Below are 18765 nucleotides of genomic sequence, written 5' to 3' on the forward strand. Positions count from 1 at the left end.
GACCTTGGCATTCCATGACCTGTCTCTGTGCTTCTTTCAGGGCTGGAATGTATTTTTTTCTCTTGAAATTCCTCATTTCCTTCCATGTGAAACTCATGAACTATCTATAATGAGGTTTTTTTTTTTTTTTCCTTTTCTGATTTCCTGAGGTGTTAGTTTCTTTTCAGACAAGCCAGGGCCATTTACCAGTTTACACACTATAATTTCTTAGAAGAGAGTAAGTTCCTAGAGAGGAATAGATTCTCTCATTTTATATTTGTATCATTAATACTTAGCATAATTTTTTGACATACATAATATATACTTAATATTTGGGGAGATAAGTTTGAGTTATTTGACTATATAGTGATAACTTCTTCTTTTTGTTTATTAGTAGTTCCGGATATATCTCTCTCTGACCATTTTCTTTGATCAAGCTTGTCTTTCTCCTCTCCTTACTATTTCTAGAACTTTATAATTGCTTTGGAATTTTTTTAAAAAAAATACTATTTCCTACTTTGCCATCAAGAAACTGTCTACTCTGGTAGATCAAAAAAACTTGTTTTATCCTCTCTTGTCATCATCATCTCCTCCTCCTCCTCCTCCTCCTCCTCCTCCTCCTCTTCCTCCTATTCCTCCTCCTCCTCCTCCTCCTCCTCCTCTTCTTCCTCCTCCTCCTCTTCTTCTTCCTTCTCCTCCTTTTTCTTCTTCTCTTCTCCTTCTCTTCCTCCTTCTCCTTTTTTCTCATCCTTTTTTCCTTTTCCTCCTCCTCCTCCTTTTCCTTCTCATCTTCGTCCTTATCTCATAAAAGGATGTATTTTGATACTTCCTTACTTGTTATTAGAATTATATATACCTAATTAATCAATTGATTCTGATATGCTCAAATTAAATATATTGTGTTTGATATGAGTTATTTAAATATTATGATTTATTATGTATATTGTTAAATATTTATTATTACATAATTTAATACTCTATTAGAAATTTCTTTTCCATAAACTTTTGCTTATCTTTCTTCCCTTCTACCACCTTGTTCCTCTTCTTCTTGTCTTTGTCTCTTTCTCTGAATCTGTTTTTCTGTCTTTCTGTCGAAGTCCAAGATATTTGTTTGTTCATTTGAAAGAGGGACAGGGGTTGTTCCCTTTGGGGTGGGGAGTTTGCAGATAAACACTTCCCAAATTTTCTTTTCTTAGCTCTCTCCTCCTCTTTTTTCTCATCCTTTTTTCCTTTTCCTCCTCCTCCTTCTTCTCCTTCTCATCTTCCTCCTTATCTCTTTCTGTTTTTCTGTGTGTCTATCATGTCAAAGAAAGTTAAAAATTCTATTGTGCTCTGTTTCAGCCTTTTTTTTTCTAGCTTGATCATCCTCACCTTACCATGTCTCTCAGTTCCTGGCCACTTTTTATTCCTGAGTGACTAAAGCAAACATTTGAATATCAAAACATTTACCTAAAAGTGTTTATAGAGACAAATGGTTAGAAAGAACCCATTCTTCTCTCAGAAATTATTAACTCTTCCCCTAATAGTTTCTGAAAGATGGATTTTTTCTTTTGCTACCTTTAAGTGACAAGGACAAGTGGAGAAAGGAACAGATTGCCATTTAGTATGCTCAGGGTTAGAGCTTCTGCTCATTGTAACAATAGCTAACATTTACATGGCCCTTTGAGATTTGCAAGATGCTTTCCATATATCTCATTAGATCTTTACAAAGATTAGGAAGAGCAAGTGATATTATAATCTCCAAGTTATACATGAGGCATAGAGACAAGTAGTGATTTGCCCAGAATCACAGCGCCAGTGAGTATCTAAAGAAGAAGCCAACTTAAGTCCTTTCGACTCACGTTTACTTACCAATGCAACTATCTATGGAAGTTTCAATTGATGGAGATCAAAAACCAAAAGTGGTGGGAAGTTGATGAAATATCTCTTGACTGGTTGTCCAATTTCTCTTAGACCCAACTTAATTTCTTTCAGTCCCTGATCACCCTGCCATGATAATTTAAATGGCTTATATTATAATAACAGAATTTATCCTTTTCTTTGACATTTAGTTGCATGGCTTAGATCAGTGGCATTTCTGAAGTCATGTATGTTGTCCCAGTGCTATTCATGCCCCTTCCTCCCAATTCTGACGCGGTGACATATGGAATCCACTAAGCATCCTTGAGTGGAAATACAAGAAAGTATCTTTCTTCCTGAAATCCCTAGAAAAGAACTCTCTTGGAAAGACTAGTGTTTCATGGGTCATAGGTCAAAAACCCACCGATCTAGGCAAAGAATAGTTTGAATTGGTGCGTCTCATACCTGCACTTGTCTCTACCTTTCCTTGGCTACTTTCTTCATCTATCATGTAGAGACAAGTTAGAAAATATATTGCTACTTATACAATGAACTCTGCATAAAGTATTATAAGTCTCCAGAATAGGAACAAGGGAAACAAAATGTACTATAGAGGAAAGTGGATTTAAAGACGAAGAAACTTTAGAGGTCATTTACACATGAATATTCATACTACCAAAGGATAATATGATTGCTGTGTTATGCATGTCTCTTGTTTTTCTTTTTTAGGGTTAAGAAATATTCTATCACCCATCAAAGAGGGTAATTACAATCCCATCTTCATTCCTCTGGGGATTGTAGTCACTTCTCTTTGTGGGCTGGCCTTTATCATCTGGCTGGCAAGGAAGCTAAAGAAAGGTATGAGAATTTAATCTTCTATATGGAAATCAGAAAGAATTATAGAAACACAGAAAGGAAGTGAAAATATAAAAATTAATATTACTTCTAGTTTCTTCTGTAGTAATTCTGCAATGCAATTGATTTATATGAATTTTATAATTGTTCCTGCATATCTTAAGACATCTTGCTCTGAGTTAGAGTTAGTTTAAAGGTATAATTAGCAGAGAAACTGTTATCTATCATATCTTATCTTTAAAGCACTACACAAATTCAGTATGTTTTTTTTTTTTTTTTACAATAAATACTGTTCATCCTTGCTTGTACTTGTATAATTAAGGAGGGTCTTATCTTCCAAACAAACCATAGGCTCCAGGGAGTCTCCTAATAAGGTCTGTCAGATGTGGATAGGTCCTATAACATAATTAACATTCCTTTATTGTCAAACAATACTAGCTCTATATGAATGCTAGCTCATTTTCTTTAAAATTACCCATCATGTCTCCACTTCCAAGATTTTTTTTTCCTTGTAACTAATTACAATGTTTTCCCCCTCTACCCAACTTGTACTTCCTTAAGTTATATTAAGGTTGGTGAGCCCTACTTCAGGATCTTTGATCACTGAGACAGGCATTTGACCCAATTTATTGGTTATTGCTATCCTAACTAATCAATTGGTCATGCTCAGACCATTTACCTTAATTTTTGAATCCAAGTGAAGAAATCACAAAAAGCCTTAGGAAACTGAACACAGTACATTCAGATTAAAGTCTCAACTAGGAAATAACATAGCTCCAGCTTCTGTAAAGAGCATTTGGCCTTGGGAATAGTTAGAAATTCAAGAGCTCTGCCCCCACGTTCATAACTTTTAGAACCAATAAATTGCATGTTGCAATTTAATTAATATATAAGTTGTGTAAATTATGGATGGAAAATAAGTAATCCTAACTCTTGTTTTTCTGCCTTTTCATTCTAAAAATTCATTGAGATAGTATTCAACTCAATAAACATTAATTAGGAGCCTACAATAGGAAAACTTTAGGTGGGGTTTTAGGAGATAACAAGATAAAACAAGAAACAATCTTTTATTTCATGGAGATCATTGGAAGATAGAATAATTTCAAATATCACAACAATGCAAGTTATAGTATGATGAATAGATTTTACTTTGACACAGGAAATTCCTTTTGTCAATTCAAGCAGCAAATTCTCTGTCTAAAGCATTAAACTGTGATTTAACTGTGACCTGGGTCACACAGCCAATCTTGTTAAAAATGAGACTTGCACCTGGATTTTCTTGGCTTTGAAGTCAACTTTCCAAAGCGTATACCAGAGTCATCAAATATAAGACCAGTTGGCTGCATGTAGTTCACAATACTCCTGGGTATGGGCCAAACCATTTTAAAATGTAATTGGGAAATATTTAGCAAAAGGAATAAAAATAAAAATAAAACATAAATAATCACATTTTAAAACTAAGTCATTAGGTGGTCCACAGTGATCCTTATGTATGGATTACAGGTGCACATTTCTATCACTGTCCCATTTCATGCTACTTTTCTAAGCACATAGGAAAAATCTAAAGCAAAATGCTTTAACAAATTAACAGAGAAATGATTTTACTATTTATTAATGATGTAACCTTGGGCAGTCAATCAATAAACAAATGTATTTTGGCCAGATACCCTGAAGATTTTCCCCTCTGAATTAATTTTTTTTTTTAGATTTGGTAAGAGAGGGTATTCTTTGCCTTATTTTTTACCTAGCCTTAAGCACTGAATGGGTGTTGCCTTAGCCAGACTGAGATCTGGGAAAGTCCTTGATTTTCAAAAAGGCCAAGGCCTCCCACTGCATCCAGGGCCATCTCCAGTAGTCATGGACTGTATCTTACCCCAGACAGCTCCCAAGAAGAAAATGCTAAAGATGATCTTGCACAGCCTTTCCTCACTTAAATTTATTTCACCTGCAAGTCATGGCATCACCTTTCTAATGTCTTGTCTCTCTTAAGAATGAAGTCACACACGACAAAAACTATGTTTCAGACAGTAGATATACAAAAAACAAACGTGAAACAGTCTCTGTACTCAAAGAGTTTGCATTATACTGGGGGAGAAATTGTGTAAAAATAAGTAAAAGGTGATTTTTTAAAAAGGGGATGACACTAAAAGCATGGAGAGTTAGGAAACGTCTTTTGGAGACAATAGTTCTTAAACTGAGGCTTGAAGGAGCCTAGGGATTCTGAGAAGTGGAAGTGTGAGAATGATGTATTTCTAGCATTAGGGATAGCCAATGAAAAGACAAAGAGACAGTAAATGGGATATAATAACTAATATTATAATATATATAAAGGAATAATAAAGATGGTTTTGACTGGACCTTTGGATGTGTAAAGGACAATAATGTAAAAGAATGCTAGGGAGGTAGGTTGAGACCAGGTTATGAAGGGCTTCAAAAGTGCACAGAAGAGTTTATATTTGATCCTACAGGCAATGGGGAGGCACTGAAGTTTACTGAGAAGGAGAGTAACATGGTCCAAACTTTCTTTGGGAAAATCACTTTGTAGTGGTGTGTGTGGATGAATTAGCATGGGGAGAGATCTGAGGCAAGGCTTCTAATTATGAAATTATTGTGATAATTTAGGAGAGAAGTGATTAAGGCCTGAACTAGGATAGTGGTATGTAGATAGAGGGATAGGCTTATGTCATGTTGTAGAGGTAGAAATAAAAAGCTTTGGCAACTGATTGGATATGTGGGATAAGTGAAAATGGGGAGTGAAATATGATACCAAAGTTTTGAACTCAAGTGAATGGAAAGATATTCTCCAAACAAGTGGGGAAACTGGGAGGAAAGAACTGAAATGAACACTATTTAGTTCTGACTTAGACCTATGAGATTCAAAGGCTTATAGAACAATTAGTTTGAAGAATGTAGTAGGAACTTTGGGTCCCTGTTGACATTGAGTGCCTAAATTTGGTGTGGGAGTGGAGATCGGAGAGAGACTGGGGTGAATTACTTATATGGGAGTCATCTATATGTAACTAAATACGTGGGTGCTAATAAAGTCACCAAGTAAAAGCTTGGAGGGAGAGAAGATAAGGGGGAATAAGACAGAGCCTTCATACTAAATCCGAGTTAAGGATAGGAATATTACACAATGATCGAATAAAGGAATGATCCATTGCGTAGGAGAGGACCAAGAAAGAGCAATGTTCCAAAATCCCAATGAAGGTACTCAAAAGTGTCAGATACTGCATAGGTCAATAAGTAAAAGATTTAGAAAAGATTATCAGATTTGGCAATAAAGAGATCTTTGGTAGGAAGTAATAGGATTTGAAAACAGAGAGATTGCTACATGATTGAGTGGTGATAGGGAGGAGAGGAAGTAGAAGAAATAATTGTATATTAGATGGCTTCTTTTAGGAGTTTGGGAAAGAGAAGATGCAGAACTATGGCTGACGGTTTGGTGGAAATTTTTTTCTCTTTTTTCGAATAAGTGAAACTTGGGTGTGTTTGAAGACAATAGGGAAGGAAACAGCAGATAGGGAGAGATTAAAGGTTGGAGAAAGGTGATATGATGATTGTGGGGGAAATCTGGGATCATGGATATGCATATACTGTTTGGTCTAGTCTAATAGCATAAAAATTCTAGGTCAGAAAGTCGGCAATAGTGTATTTTTTTTTAAATAATAGCTTTTTATTTAGGAAGTATATGCAAAGACAGTTTTCATCATTCATCCTCGCAAAACCTTGCATTCTAAATTTTTCTCCCTTCCTTTCTCCTACTCCTCTCCTAGATAGCAAATAATCCAATATAGGTCAAACATGTGCAATTCTTTTAAACATATTTCCACATTTATCATGCTACACAAGAAGAATCAGATAAAAAATCTGGAGTTTATTAAGGAACTATTTATGTAGGGAAATTCCTTAATATTTGATTTATACTTTATGAATATATTCAGGCCTCAGTGAGAGAGGACCAACTTGAGATAAGAGAGTTTAAATTTGCAACACACCCAATCATCTGATATGCCTGGAATATATTCCTTGGGCAGTGGAAGCAAATTCCAGATTTTTTTTTTTTTTTTTTTTTTTTTGCCAAATTCTAAATTAAAAGAATTGGGTTAGTGGATGAAAAGTTACTGACTTCAGTGAATGTGTAGTATCATACCTTACTGCAACCTAGGCTCTCTGTGAGAGGAAAAATATGGGAAGAGATAGGAAAAGGAAAAGATGACAGAAGAAGACAGACGGGTGGGGACAGATGAACCAAAGTAGTTTATACCTGCTCAGAGAGGGTAAAGCAGAATCGAAAGCCACCAAAATAGAAAAAAATCTGAGTACCACTCCCAAACCTCTGACACACCTCATCTTTTAAGTATCATAACTTGACACTTAACCTAGTGTTAGTTAAACCTGTTATTCTGAAATCACACTTTTAAAAGTAATTTCTATTATAAAATGAATCACCTTTGATGTTTTTGTCATCACATTTAATAACAGACCACTTAACCTGTTTAGTAGAAAAGAAAATGCAAAACAGTGAAATTAAGTTGTTCACTTAAAAGAAAGGAAGCCTTCACATGGTCCATTGGTGAGTGCAGATCACCCTCTGCCCTTTATTTTTGGCAAACGCTGCCTTCACACTGAGTTGTTACTTGAAATTCCTCAATAACTAACCTCTTATTATTCAGTCTGTTCATAAAATTGTTCCTTTTAAAAGTGATTTTCAATCAGTGGGTTCCCACGAAGACTGTTTAGATCATCCAGGTCACTCATGCAATGGTCCAAACAAGCATAAGTCATTCTGGGCAAGTGTTTCAATCAGGGTGAGAGGGAAGTTGAGTGGTACTCTGGATAAAGGTTTTTTACAAATCTACTAAATTCATCTAAGGCACCCAGATTAATGTGGCCACTGTTATCAGCTTTGATCAGGATTTTCACTCTGAACCAAACTGAGAGTATATGCCCTCAGGTATTTGTCAAGGGAGGCCAGAGGAAGGAAGATTGTTATGAAATTCTTCACCAGAGGAGACTGCATTAACCAGCCCCCACTATAGCCCACTCTATGCCCACCTACATGAGGCAGAATGGCTGATTGCAATAGATGTTAGCCCTGGAATTGGAATCTTGATTCAAAACCATCCCTAATTCAAATTCCAGACTCTGACAATGTTACTGACTTTGTGACTTTGGGACATTAACTTAACTATTTGAAGCATCTGTGTAGATTAGATTAGGGAGATTAGATTAGATTAGATGATCTTTAAGGACATTTCCAGATCTAAATTTATGATCCAGTTTGAAAAAGATGATGTTATAGTAGATGATCTTCAAAGATTCTTCCAATCTTAAATCTATGATTATATGATCTTAATGTCTCCTACAACCTAGAATAACAAGATTAAGGAGTGGGGAGCTTCCGTGTTTTATGTCTGGGAGGATCTATATTTTCTCCTGGCAATAGGTTGTGCACTAAAAATAACCACTGAAGTAATTATTTGCCTAAATAGTCTTTAAATACTTTTAATGAGGAGATAATTTGCTTCTACATTTCAATCATCTTATTTCCATCCATTTCCATCATTTCAAACTCACATGAACAATCTGAACTTGTGTTATCCAATAAGAAGTTTGGCAAAGATTGAAATTGGCAGAATGAGAAAGGTGGTAGATTGTTTATTCAGTTTTCTCCCCCAGAGTCATTTCTGTACAAGATCTCAGACGGATAGTGTAATGACTGACGTGCCACCGCTGTGGGAATTTCAAAGTGGGGGCAAACAGGAAACAGATAACAGCTAGACTGGTTACAGTTATGCCAATGAAAAGAAAAGACGCCCAGAAAGATCACAGAATTCTTAGGTAGTTAGGACTGTCATACAATCACATTTAAAAAGCTCAAATTTAGGGGGGAAATGTTCCCTACCAGATTACTCTCTTTAAGGACAAGGATTATTACTTACTTATTCTCTTTCCTTTTCACAGAACTTAATAAAGTGCATTGCACGTAGTAGTGCCAAGAAATATTTGTTGAGTTGAATTCTAACATAGGTAGTCCAGATTTATTAATAGGCTAGATTTTTCAAGAGTTTCTTTGTAAGCAAATTGCTTGGAACTCAGAATAGGTTTATCCATAACAAGAATATTGCAAATTATGGTTAGTAAATTAGAGTTGGTTATTTAATAGAAATGTAATTGAAATACATTCCATGTGCCATGAAAAACAGTGAATAATTATGTTGCAAAGATATGGGCAAGCCTGGGAACTTAACCACTTTATAACATTGCTTTTCTGTGAAGAAAAAAAAAAAAAAACAACACCATCCTTCTGGTATAGGAAGTAAGGAAATGTGGAAGTTCTAGAATCTGTCTTTCTTCTCTTCCTTTTGCAGGAAATTAGGAGAAAAAGGCGTTTGATCAGAGAAAAGGACCCGGTAGAACAGAGAAAGTGGTTAAAAGGTTTAAGGAGTTTTAGAGAACTGAGTGTGCTGAGGAAATCTGGGGAGGAAATGTGAAAAACTGAAGGGAGGGAGATATTATAGTTTGATTGAAAGGCTTAATTCCCATAAAACTCTTCAAAGTTCCACTTAGCACCCTTAACCAGGGTGAAACCCTTGGGATCTAGTCTGGGACTATACTCTTTTCTCTACCTCCCTCAATGCACAGGATGGAACATAATAATGTCGGTAATATTTCCCTTTTTGATCCCCAGTCCATTATGAGAACATAGTAAGATACCAGAAGCAGGTCTTTCTCCTTACCCTTTGCTTAGCTGCCTTCTTTTTACATACTAAGAGGGGGATATCACGGATTGAAGAACATTTTTCATTCATTTGTATCACAGGAATTGGCTGAGCTTACTCACAAATCAGAACTTCTCATACTTTCTATCATCAATCAGTAAGTGCCAGAGAAGGAACTTGAGGCAGAGGTTCTTTAGGGACAATTTTTTTTTTTTTGGCTGATTAGTAACAGAACTAAAATAAAAATTCATATTCCCATCCAGATGTAGTCTGAATCCACCACTGGCATTCATTCAACCTGATGCAATGTTGTGAACCAATGCACAGGTTGAGAATAGTACTTGAAACTAAACACATACCCACTTAGTTCCCTTTTCTCTAAAAATAAGCTCTCTTTATAGGACTGAGCTTTTATTGACATACAGCTGTAGCTTTCTCTCTCTCTTTTTTTTTTTTTCATTTGGGAGAAAAGCATATGAAAACAAGCAACATAAAATTTGCAATGAATGAATATAAAAACAATTGTTCAATGCTTGTTAAGTATAAAGCAATAGAAACACAAACTTGAGGAGCTCACATTCTAATAGAGGAGATAACATGTATCAGAGGCCAGCTGTAAATCAGACACAATATAGCAGAAGAACAGAATATTATACATTTTTGGTAATGCTTTTTTTCCAATGATAAAATCACAAGATTTGATCTTTGCCTATCACTTAACTTTTTGAAGACATAAACTTTTGTTTTTATCTATTTATCCTTAATAAACAACAGTAGTTAGATTAGTTACAGTTATGGCAATGAAGCGAAGCTCAGAGAGATCATAGAGTTCATAGATACTTTGGGCTACCATAAAATAGTAGATGGGAACAATTAGGTTGTACTATAGTGGATAGAGTGCTGGGCTTGAAGTACAGAAGACATCTTCCTAAGTGAAAATCTGGCCTCAGACTTAGTAGTTCCATGACCTTGGCAAGTCATTCACTCTGTTTGCCTCAATCCCTCATTTGTAAAATAAGCTGGAGAAGGAAATGACAATCCATTCCAGTAACTTTGCCCAGAAAACCCCAAATGGGGACACAAAGAATTGGACATGATTGAACTGATTGAAAAACAACAAAAACAAAATAGTAGTTGCTTAATAGATGCTTTTTGAATGAATGTATTATTTGCATCTGAGCCACATTATTAACAAAGTGCATACTGGGAAGAAATTTTTTCCTGGGACTATTTCTACTAAGATCTTTTGCTCTAGCTTCCCCCTAAACTAGTTCTTTTTTAAATTTGTTTTTTTTTTTTTAAATTAGAGATGTCATATGTTCTTGTTTTCTTTTTTCTGGTTATGCATGTACATTCTTTTTTTAAATGCACATTTTTAAATGAAATATGTTGGGAGGAAAAATCAGAACAAAAAAGAAAAACTATGAGAGGAACATAGCATGTATTGATTTACACTCAGTCTCTGTAGTTCTCTTTCTGGATGCAGATGATGTTTTCTATCCAAAGTTTATTGGGATTCCCTTGGATCACTGAACTGCTGAGAAGAACCAAGCCTTTCATAGTTGATATTGACCAGTTCTGCCATTACTGTATACAATGTATTCCTGGTTCTGCTTGTTTCATTCAGCAGCAGTTCATATAAATCTTTCCAGCCTTTCTAAAATCAGCTTTTTCATTATTTCTTAGAGAACAATAATATTCCATTACTTTCATGTACCACAACATATTCAGCCATTCCCCAATTAATGGGCATCTATTCATTTTCCGTTTCTTTGCTTTTGCAAAAGAAGCTGCTACATTTTTCACATGTGGATCTATTTTCCTGCTTTATGATTTCCTTGGGATAGAGACCCAGTAGTAGCACTGCTGAATCAAAGGGTATGCACAGTTTTATAGGCCTTTGGACATAGTAGAATTAGAGTTCTTAAGCCAAGTTTCATGGATCCCTAATGGATTTGTGGATAGATAACAGGAAATTCATTAGCCTAGATGGGAAAAAACAAATCTTTATTCAATATATTTTTTCTTTTGTAATCCTCTTGATTTTTTTACGCATTTAAAAGCATGATTCTGAGAAAGGTACATAATTTTTGCCAGACTGCCAAAGGCTTCCATGATAGTAAAAAAAAAAAAATTAAAAGCTCTGTCCTAGAGCAAGAGTTGGTTCCAAAAGATGAGAATTTTAGAGATTGAGATGACCTAGTCCAATTCTCTCATTTTATATATGAGGAATCTAATATTTAGATAATTTAAGAGATAAGATAATCTGTTCAAACAAGATTATTCAAGAGCAGGGAGCAAAGTCAGAATTTGAAACCTTGTTCTCTGACTCCAAACATAGGGGTCTTCCATTGTGAAACAGCTTTTAGGAAGGCTCAAGCATTGTCATTCTGAGTCAGACCCCTGAGTACCATCCAGCCTAGTATTCCTAATCACTTTGAGTATTTAGAATTTAGTTCCCCAATGAGTCCCAAGTTCTCATTTTACAGATGAGTTCTAGAGCAGTTGGGTGATGATCCAATAGCCCATGGTCTCAGCCCAAGTCTTCTGACTCCAAACTTACCCCATCATTTATCATTACCTGTAGTCAAATTCTTATAATAGTACTAATGGTTAGATCCCATTTGTTAGGTCTCTTAGAATTAATATCTCTACCCAGTGAGCTTCAAAATAAAAATATTCCAGGTTCAGTACTGTTTGTATAGTAGAAACTTAGTAAAGGTTTAATTGAATTAGATTTTTAAAAATGGTTGGAGATGGAAAGGGAAAGCTCTCCTTAATAAAAAGCATGATGCAGGTTGGTATCATTTTCTGCTCTATTTTGTTAATGACATTTGTTTTTTTATTCTCCCATTGACAGGCAAGAAGTCCACCAAAAGGTAAGTCTCTTTTTTCAAGGAACATTCTCTACTGAGATATTTTTAAATCTGCCATCTCTGATTGGTCCTTGCTTTGCTAAGGATGTTTTCTTAACTATAGCTGAGCTGATCAGTCATGCTTAACACAAAAGGTACAGGCTTCTGGCTCAACTGAAGGTAGCAGGTGACAAGTATGTCATTGGTGTTGATGGAACATATATCATATATATTTATGGAACAAGATACAATGAACAAAATCCATAAAACTCATCTGTTTACAGTAAGGATATGTTTGTATGATGTATCTTAAATCTGGAGATCCTTTCTAGACTGTCCAAGATTTCCCTTGGAAGAAAACAGTTCTAGGGAGTTATTTTTGCCTGCCTTAAAGTAAGATGAATGCCCAAATTTAGGGTCCATGTCAATATTAGCTTTGATTTAACATTAAAAATTCATTCACAAGAGGGATTGCTAAATTGCCTTTCTTTAGGTTTCAGGGTAGTGGATAAAATCTTTTGTTTTTTGAGATTTTGAGAAACATGTTAGGTAAAAAGAATTGTTGAAGCGTCCTAATTGGTCACATCGAGAGTATTCCAGATCTCTGGGAAATCTAGGACTAAGGCTAGACTACAAAAGGGCAAGTTTTGTCTCAATGGGTTTAGTAAATATATCTTGCTTATATAAATGGTTTCTCTCCCCTCCCCCTCTCCCCACCCTACTTCCCTCCCACCATCTTTGTGGGTCATGTGGGAATGGCAGGGCTTGAAATTGATAACATCTATAGATTTGTTTCCTGGCCACACCCAATGTGTGAAAGATTTGCCTGGTATCGGGGGCAAACTGCCACTTGCAAAAGCCCCAGCTACTGAACTTGCTTCTAAGTGAAAACAGTTCAATTAATTAAGATTTATTCATTTCCCTTGAAGAAAAAATGGACAAGTAGTCAAGAAATGTAAATGTATCAGTATTCAATCAAAATAAAAATGTGATAGAATTGTAAATTCCAGAAAGCAAACTAATCCTGACACTGCGATTCTGGTGTTACCATCGTAAGCTATGGCAGGTAGCATGAGTTAGTACTAGAGCCCTGGTCTTGAAATCAGGAAGAACCAAGCTTAAATCCTACTTCTGACACTAATGTCAACTGTAGGATTTCAATCAATCAAAAATATTATTTATTAAGGCCCTGCTATCTGCCAGACACTCTGCTAACCAATGGAGGTACTCTAAAAAGAGGCAAAAATAGTCCCTGCCCTCAATTTCTCTAAACCTCCCCCAGTTCCCTAATAGTTGACTGAGGTTTTGATGGAGTTATCTGTGGTTGCTAGACTTCACACTTAGGAAATTGTGTACTGCCAAAAAATTATTTTGTATTAGATTCTGTGCATTTTGTAGCTACTAATTTGAATCAATGTTGTGCCTCATCTCCTAGAAAAAGGTCAACTTTTAAAATTTGCCAATGGAAAACCAATTAGTAACTCTTCAAGGAGTGAAGAAAAAATATTTTTCATCTTGGAATGGATAAAAGCTGGGTAGCTGATTAAGGGAGAGGAACAGAAACCCCACCAAAATTGCAGACTCTAACTAGACTTGATGACCTACAGGGACTTTTTGGGTTCTTCTCAGAGGAAGAAGGGGAAATCAGGAGGAAGAAGAAATCAGTGAGAGTCAAAACTAACAGTGGCGGTTTTGGTCTCAAAAAGCTACTTTGACTTGGATTTGTAGTGGAATTGATTTGAGATGGTGATAGATTTAGTTTCATAAAATAGATAACAGTTTTTTTGAAGTAGAATTGTACCATATTCCTGGAAAGGTCAAAGGGGAACCAATAAAGCAAATCTTGATGCCACAGTCAAACCAGGACCCAGGTTCCCAGACCTTGCATTCATTATGAACTTGAGCTGTTCAAAGGCAGCTGCAAACATGCTTGCCAGCTAAAGATCAAAGCTCTCAGGGAAGAAAAAAACACAAAGCACAAAACCCCAAGTTTCAGCAACACCCTCATCTGATGTTGGGCATTGTGTCTTCCTGTATGTCTTGTCTCTCAGGTTATCATTTGCCTGGGTAGTATAGAGAAACCCAACTGGAAACCCAGCAAGGTAGTAAATAGAACTTGTTCACATACGAGTCAAAATAGACCAAGGGTAAAACCACAAATGCCCAGGAAGTCAAAGAGTTTGAATAGACATCATCCAGCCAATAAAGGTGAAAGGAAGCTTGGTGACATTCAGCTCACAACCCTTGATATTATCAGAAATTAATTAAGTTCATGTGGAACTAGGAGTGGAGTTTTTTGAATACTGGCTGAGTAGCATTATTTTTACCATTTGCTTTTTCTCCTATTTCCTCCACCCAACCCTTTTTTTGGAGCATTGAACAATCATTTCAGTTTTTGGGGGAAAAATAAAGTTTTTGAGTTCAGAGGTCACAATAAAGTTCAGAGATCATGTAAGAGAAACTGTAGAAAGAGCACAGAACTGGTAATCTTGGGGACCTCAGTTTGAGTCTCAGCTTGACTCTCACTAACAGTATGATCCTATAAAGTACAATGAACCTTTTAAGCCTCTCTTGCTGAGCCCCACTCAGTTTATGCCTTCCTGCTACTTCTCCATCTATTAAAAAACCTACCCAGTTTACATCCCTCCATCTTTTTTATGAAGTCTTCCTTCAACATTTCTGCCCAAAGTTCTTTGAATTTCAATGATACTTTGTATTTGTCCTACTCATTTGTCACTTTTGCATTTCTTTAGCATTATTATTATTTTTCTTGCACAGATATTTAGTTCCCCAACCAGATGGACGGTAAGCTCTTTGAAAAGAGGGACAAGTCTTATACTTTATAATTTCCACCACACCTATCACAATGCCTTGCATTAGCAATACTTAAAAGATGATAATTAATAGACTGGAAAGCTAATCAGCAAGCATTGATTACTGAACATCGATTGATTACATAGCTTAAACATATCAGTTTCAGTTCAATTCAATAAACACTTATTATGAATTTGTTCTATTCCAGATGCTAGAGATATAAAAACTAAAATAGTCCTGTAAAATTTTTATATATCCTGTATCTATGAAATTACAAGTTCCTTCCTCTTATCCCTAGCTCAGTCCTTATTCTTATCCTAATACTTCCCTTTCAGGGTTGTTGTGAGTCTCAAAAGAGAAAATGTGTGTAAAGAAAGGAATCTGCAAACTTTAAAACATTTATATTCAATATAAATGTCATATAAAATGAAGTAGCTTGCTGTAGGACATAGAGAGATTTGAGAGCCAAGAAGAGCTGAGGGGCAGTTCCTCCTCTGACTACTGGCTAAGGAACAAGAGCAAGCTGCTTCAATCCTCCAACTTCCCTTGACTCTACAAGAGTATGTTTCAGAGAACTTGCTGATCTGCTTTGGCAGAGGGAGTTTCCACACTGGGAGTTCCATATCCCAATCCAAACACAGGTCCAGTGCAAAATAAAAATTCTCTCTAGTATTTTCTATAGGCTTTGTATGAAAGATACTAGGGATATTTAATCTCATGTTTAATTCACAATCTCCTTTTTTTTTTTTTCCTTTGGCAGGCCTGACGTATACTAAATTGTTACTTACTAGAGAAAAAATTGAAGATCTATCAGACCCTTTAACTAACTTTGTGAAAAAGGACTAGAAGTTTGGTTTGAATCGTCTGCATTGGAAGATGATATTGGTAGTGTTTTTCTCCATATCAATGAATCATCCCCACTGTGTCCATTTTGATTTGGTTTATTATTTTCTTTGGTTACTATGTACAGTCAAGACTCATAGTTTTGTTATCTTGTATATTTTTATATCTATGCATTTATTAAAAAAATCATTTTGGATTTCAAGAAGAAGAGATTATTTTGAAAAATAAAGAGATGGAAAGGTCCAATGCCAATTTTGTTTTGCAAATTGAATAAAATTCTGTTCTATAGCAGGTCTCATCTGATCATAGATTTGAAAGATGGTAGTGGAGAGACAACTGGGTAAATATTCCAAAGACATGAGTTCTGGTTCCATTTCAGAAACTTGCTTTAAGCAAGTCACCTAGTATTGTTTAATCTCAATTTACTCATCTGTGAAATTGATATGATTACATTTATAATGAGAGGCAGAATCATGTGGTGGTTAGGAGGCAAGCTTTGGCATAAAGAAGACCCACCTCTCACATGTTCAGGCTGTGTGACCATAGACAAACCATTTATCTCTTAAGTATCCAGGGCTTCTTCCCAAGAGAATAGTTTGCAGCAGAGTTGGAGGGAATTCCCACACTAGGAGTTTTCTGTGTTGATAACTAGACCTAAAGATATTGAGTGTAGAGTTCTTCCAGTGGGAAAATTTCCTCAAGAAAGGACACAAGTAACTCTTCTGCTTTTTAAAGTCTTACAGAGTTGCTCAAGGCAATGAAGTGAGTTGTAAATCACAAAGGGTAATGTAAGAAAAATGTCTATAATTCTCAAAAGTACTACAAATGAATTATAATTATTTGGTCTTATCTACAAGTCATGTTCTCCATACACACCATATTTTATGATTTCTTTCTCACAAACTGGTATATTTATATTAGCTTTATCCTATAATACTACCAATGTAGTGGATTTTAACTGAAATTCACAAACACCATTGGCCATGGGAATTCCCTTTATGAGTAAATTAACCATAGCAAAACAATGCCCACTAAAATCAATATAACAAGAAGAAGAGTTTTTTTCTCTTGGAGCTTCCGTTATTCTATAAGATCTGGTTTGATTTAAATCCTTGGGCATGTGGACCAGTGTTGAATTTCATGACTAGATTATGTTGCTAATTAAAAAACAATTTATCACCAATAAGTCTCTAGAATAGGAGGGTGATGGGTATATTGGGAAAGGAAGGTAACATTTTTAACAACACACAATAAAAATTTAATGGAAAAATGATAAAAATTTAAAGTAAAAAATTATTAGGGAAACCAAGCCCCTTTTGATTATCATTAGAAATGCTGAAAGCAATGGAAAGAAATAATTTTGGGTATGTTATTTTCTCTATCTGGAGATGTCCTCCCAATTTTTTCCAGTTACTGGTCCATCTCAAGACCCCCATCTCATCTAAATAAATTTCTGTGGCTGTTTTGAGCTCTTCCTGACCTCTAATAGCAATATAGTCTCTGATACACAAATTGTGCTGTTGAAATTGTTATAGTTGTTTCACATATGGAAGTCTTGTCTCCTAAATAGCTTTTTGAAGGTAGGGACCATTTCTTATCCTCTCTTCCCACCCCCCAGCTCCACTGTAGGCATTCAGTAAATATTTGTTTAATTGGAGGAGAGAGGATCACAGGGGATGTATAATTTACATAATTTTTTTTTAAATTGCACAGCAAAATTAATACAATTAGAATGAGAAAGGAAATAGTTTCAGGGAAGTAAATCTTGGTGGCAATTTATCTGATATTCGAGACACATAGACGAATTGATAAATTTACATATACCTATATTATAAATTGCCAATATGTCTTGAATATCAGAGAATATATGTATAAATTATATACATATGTGTTTGTGTGTCTATATAGCACTTATTTCTCAAAAGATCAAAAAACAAAGAAGGTAATTCTCAAAATAAGGAAAGTATACTATTATTGACAACATGAAAAATGTTCTGAATTACAACTATTAAAAATAAATGCAAATTGAAGCAACTCTAAGGTCCTATCTCACAGCCATCAAATTAATAAAGGTGAAAAAATGGAAAAATCACAATTGTTGAGAGTGCTTGGAAGACACTTTGTTGAACTGTGAGTGAAAAAGTGAAGTAGTTTAACCAATCTGGAAAGTAGTTGAATTTCACCACAAAAGTTATTAAATTGCACATCGACAATGATATCACTATTAGGCTTATATCCTAAAGAGATCAGAGATAGAGGGAAAGGAATCATATGTACAAAAATATAACAGCCTTCTCAGTTGTATCAAAGACCTGCAAATAAAACAGGAGCCCATCAATTGGTTAAACAAATTATGGTATAGACAGGTGACAGCTAGGTGGTGCAGTAGATGAAATGCTGCACTTACAGGCTAGGAGACCTGAGTTCAAATTTGACATCATTCATTAGCTGTGTAATCTTGACACTTTACTTCTCTCAACCTCAGTATCCCCCTTTCTAAAATGGAGATTTTCCTAACAGCTACTTAAAGATTTGTTGGGAGGATCAAATGCATTTAAAGGACTTTGAAGTCCTGGAAGCATTTGTGCATACACATATATGTATACATACATACACATATAAATTATATATGTATATAGATAACTTTTATTATTAATAAAATGGAATATCATTGCTCTGTAAGAAATGACAGTTTTAGAGAAACTTATCAAGATTTGCTGAAAATCTTATGCTGAAAAAAAATGAGCAGCATTAGGAGAACAATTTTTGTAATGATTACATTGTAAAGGAAAAGAACTGCTAAAGATTTGACTCTGATCAAAACAATGACAAATCAGGAATGTAACATTACCGAC

At 35.3% G+C, this 18765-nt stretch overlaps 1 protein-coding gene across 1 annotated transcript in view; it reads left to right on the forward strand.

The window, feature by feature from the left end:
• The window catches only part of SELL (selectin L), a 33580-nt gene extending 17418 nt beyond the window's left edge, over positions 1-16162 (forward strand). The window contains exons 8-10 of the mRNA XM_051998987.1: positions 2548-2676; positions 12259-12277; positions 15828-16162. Of these exons, the coding sequence (XP_051854947.1) occupies positions 2548-2676; positions 12259-12277; positions 15828-15843 (164 nt within the window). The 3' untranslated portion in view covers positions 15844-16162. The remainder of the gene's footprint in view (positions 1-2547; positions 2677-12258; positions 12278-15827) is intronic.
• The last annotated feature ends 2603 nt before the right edge of the window (positions 16163-18765 follow it).

This window comes from Antechinus flavipes, chromosome 4 (assembly GCF_016432865.1).
Source record: "Antechinus flavipes isolate AdamAnt ecotype Samford, QLD, Australia chromosome 4, AdamAnt_v2, whole genome shotgun sequence".
Classification (NCBI taxonomy): Eukaryota; Metazoa; Chordata; class Mammalia; order Dasyuromorphia; family Dasyuridae; genus Antechinus; species Antechinus flavipes.